At 49.7% G+C, this 3,691-nt stretch overlaps 1 protein-coding gene across 3 annotated transcripts in view; it reads right to left on the bottom strand.

The window, feature by feature from the left end:
• LOC102374927 (tetratricopeptide repeat protein 38-like) overlaps positions 1–3,691 on the bottom strand; it is a 42,100-nt gene that overhangs the window by 10,191 nt on the left and 28,218 nt on the right. For all 3 annotated transcript variants that reach the window (XM_006032393.3, XM_025214153.1, XM_025214152.1), the window contains one exon: positions 3,278–3,443. In XM_006032393.3, the coding sequence (XP_006032455.1) occupies positions 3,278–3,443 (166 nt within the window). The remainder of the gene's footprint in view (positions 1–3,277; positions 3,444–3,691) is intronic.

Here is a 3,691-nt window from a genome sequence, read left to right as displayed (position 1 = left end):
TACCCTTTCTTTCTTTTTTTTTTTTGACTCCCTACATATCTGAAAAAGGATTTTTGTTGTCCTTGATATGTGAAGCCAGGTGGAGCTCAGTTGCAGCCTTGGCTTTCCTGATCCACTCCCTGCAGGTATGGACCAGTGTTGAGTACTCCTCCTTGGTGGTAATTCCAGCCTTCCATCCTTTATAAGTCTCTCGTTTGAGGCGTAGGAGATCCTCCAGTTCTCTGCTGAGCCAAGGGGGTTGCTGTGCCCTTTTGCTCTACCCTTCCTCCAGGGTGGGATGGCCATCCCTTGAGCTGTCAGGATTGCTCCCTTGAGGAGCAACCACTCCTCTTGGACTCCTCTTCCTGTCAAGTCGTGGTCCCTTAGGGCCTCAACAGTGAGCCTCCTGAGCTTGTCAAAGTCAGCTTTCCTGAAGTTGAGGACTTCTGTATTGCTGACCAACTTGCCAGCTTTGCGATGGACAGTAAAGGTGATCAGCTCGTGGTCACTATCACCCAGCTTTCCACTGATTCTTAGGTCACTAACTAGGTCATCCCCTTTGGCCAGTACCAGGTTTAGCAATGCTTTATGTCTTGTTGGCCCATAGACTTCTTGAGTCAGGTACAGCTCGCTCATGCACGCGAGGAAGCTTTGTGACCTATCGGATTTGGCGAAGTGCTCTTCCCATGAGATGTCTAGGTAGTTAAAATCTCCCATGACAACCATGGACCAAGAGTATGCAGACTCAGCCAGTTACCTGGCAAATTCCTGGTCCAGCTCTTGTTTCTGGTTAGGAGGCCTGTAGTAGACTCCTACCATGATGTCCCCTGTGCCACGTTCCCCACGTATTTTAACCCAGAGGGACCCCAGTCATCCTTCCTGGGTGCCAATGTCAAATTGGAGGGACGTGTAGTTGTCCTTGACATAGAGCGCTACACCCAGATGTGTGTTAAAGGAATTAGGGGTGTCTGGTACTGGATGCAGAGCTTTGTTCACTTGAACACATTTTATAACCCTTTATCTCACATAAGACAGCCACAAATATGAGAGACTGAATTTAATTATGTCCAAACTCATCTTAAATTTGAAGGGCTGATTTATTTAAGTACTGCATTAAAGGGATAATGCAGATAAAAAGATAAACAGAAAATTCCACAGAATGTTTGTTTTTTTAAGCCTTTTCACTTCAAGAAGGAAAAAATACATAAAACCCCTCAGTGATGAAAATACTGCATTTTCTATCAACTGATTAGAATTTTATGTCTACTGTTTAAAAAATATATTACCTATTCTAGATGTGTTTTAACTAGTTTTTATCCCCGATACATAAGAAGTCGTGTTCCTTTACCATTTTTGACATAGTAAATACTAGGTCTAATCTGATATATTTAGTTTTTCAAATGTGCCAGGGGTAGGCAACATTTTTTGGCCAGAGTGCCGAAAAAAACTATGTCTACCTTGTGAAGTGCCAGAGTGCCAGCACGCCACAAAAACAAAATTGGGGCAGAGGGGGTACATGGCAGGATGCACTGCATATTTAATACAATTAATAATCATTAATGTTGCTTCTTTTTTTTTTAACAGTAAATAGAGAGCTGGTGTCAGGTGGGGAACGGGGGCTGCCACAGGGCTCTGCTACTCAGGCCACAGTGCGGGTCCCAGCAACACCAGAGGTGGGGCCAGCCGGCCTGTGCAGGTCTGCGGGGATGGGGCGCAGCCTGCCTGCCCATGAAGGGATACTGCCTGCCTGGGGCAGGACGCCAGGCCCAGGGAGCTCCCTGCTTGGTCTCTGTGCTAGCTGGGTACAGTGTGAGTGGGAGCTGCAGCCACAGGCTGTTCCCCAGCCTCTGGGAACAGCCGCCACAGGGGCCAAGCCGGCTGGGAGCCTGCAGCACAGCAGCTCTGCACAGTGCCTGCCCCAGCCCTGGCCCCTTGAGGAGAGCTAAGGTTGGCCAAGGTCGGGACCTGGGCAGGCTGAGGTAGCCGTGGTGGCTGTTCCCAGGCTCCAGGAAGCTCCCGTGGCCAGGCCCCTGCACTGGGGATGGCTCTGCCCTGCCTGCACTGTGCCCGGCGTGCAGAGAGGCCGATCCTGGAGAGGGAAGCCCCATGAGCCTGGAGTCCTGCCCCAGCCAGGCAGCATCCTCACTTGCACAGGGTGGCTGCAGCCCATCCCTGAGGAGCTGCACAGGCCAGGCCATGCCCCACCACAGGTGCTGCTGGGCAACCCCGCCTGCCGGCCCACCATAGCTCAAGCCTGCAGAGCCCCAGGGCTGCCCCCACTTCCTGCCCAACCCCTGCCTTCCTAAGGACCTGACTGGGCTGGCTTGCCCACGGCGCCTCCCTCCCACACCACCCAGACCCTGTCCTGACCGCCTGGCCCCAGCACTTGGCACCTCAGTGCTGCCCCGGCTGGGACAGGGTGTCTGCCTGCCTGGGCAGCTCCCTCCAGGGGCCAGCTGGGCTGGAGGGTGCAGTCTGGGAGCAAGGGGCGGGGGCAGTAGAGCACAGACAGCGTCCTTGCCTGCGTTCTCCTGGCTCTGCCCCAGTGCCTGCCACAGCACTGGGACTTGTGGCTGCACAGCCTAGAGCAACAACTTAAAAAAACCCAACAAAAAACAATTTCTTTGCGTGCCTCCTGGTGTGCTGGGAAAAATGTCTCCACGCGCCACTAATGGCACGCGTGCCGGGGGTTGCCGACCCCTGAAATATGCTAGAGTTTGTAAAATTTTCTTACTACTGTACAGGACACACTTAGGCTCAGTTATGAACAGTCACATACAAAATGCAGACCCATGGTAAGAAAATTAACCAAGCAATTTATGGTTTAATTCAATGATTCTCAATCAGGATGCCGAGGGATTTTTTTTAAGGGTGACAAAAGACCTACACATGATTTACAAGATAAACCCAGGGATTTCAAACTGGAATCCAGAGTGTTAAAAACATTCTGACCTGTTGTGGTCATTCTGAGTTCTTTGCAACAGAAGAATTGCTCAATGATTTTTCCATAGTGAGAACTAAGAGTTCGAATTTCTGAGGGGTGCCTTCTATAAAGGTTGTTAGGTATTACAACTACCTGAACTAGTAATAGCCACAATCCCAGATGCCTCCACTTTACCTGACAGTATTAAAGGTCTACACTAGACATTAACACATGCACAATTAAAATTGATAATATGGCTTTCCTAGTTGGATAACTTCAGCGCCACCAGCCTGCTAAAACCCATCTGGCTATGACACCTTACTTCATGATGGGAAAAGATTTATATTCAAAACAACACTTAATTCATTTGCTTACTTGGCCAGTTCCTGAAGAGTTGTTAAGAGCTCACTGGTGGTTTTGTGGTCTTTGGCTCCCAGGGAAGACATCAAAATATGGACATCATTGAAAATCAGAATGTGATCTTTCGTGTGCTGCTTTGTTAACTGGAGAACTTCATTCCACCTGTCTCCCAGCTTTACCCCTGGGAATCAAATTCATGATTTAAAACAATTTCACATGCAAAATATCATCATCACATGGCATATGCTTTATAGCAGGAGTTTCCAAACTGTACACAAGACATCTTGGGTGGGGGGAGGGGGTTACACAGGAGAAATTGCATAATGGCAGATTTAATTTTCGTTATAGTAATTGTCCCAGGGGAGCGGGGGCACTGGGAGACCCCCGCGGCGGCCAAGGGGTCTGCTTACCTCCCGCAGGGCCGGAGGA

Source organism: Alligator sinensis, unplaced genomic scaffold (assembly GCF_000455745.1).
Source record: "Alligator sinensis unplaced genomic scaffold, ASM45574v1 scaffold91_1, whole genome shotgun sequence".
In the NCBI taxonomy this organism is placed as follows: Eukaryota; Metazoa; Chordata; order Crocodylia; family Alligatoridae; genus Alligator; species Alligator sinensis.
This window is presented reverse-complemented; position numbering and strand designations above follow the sequence as displayed.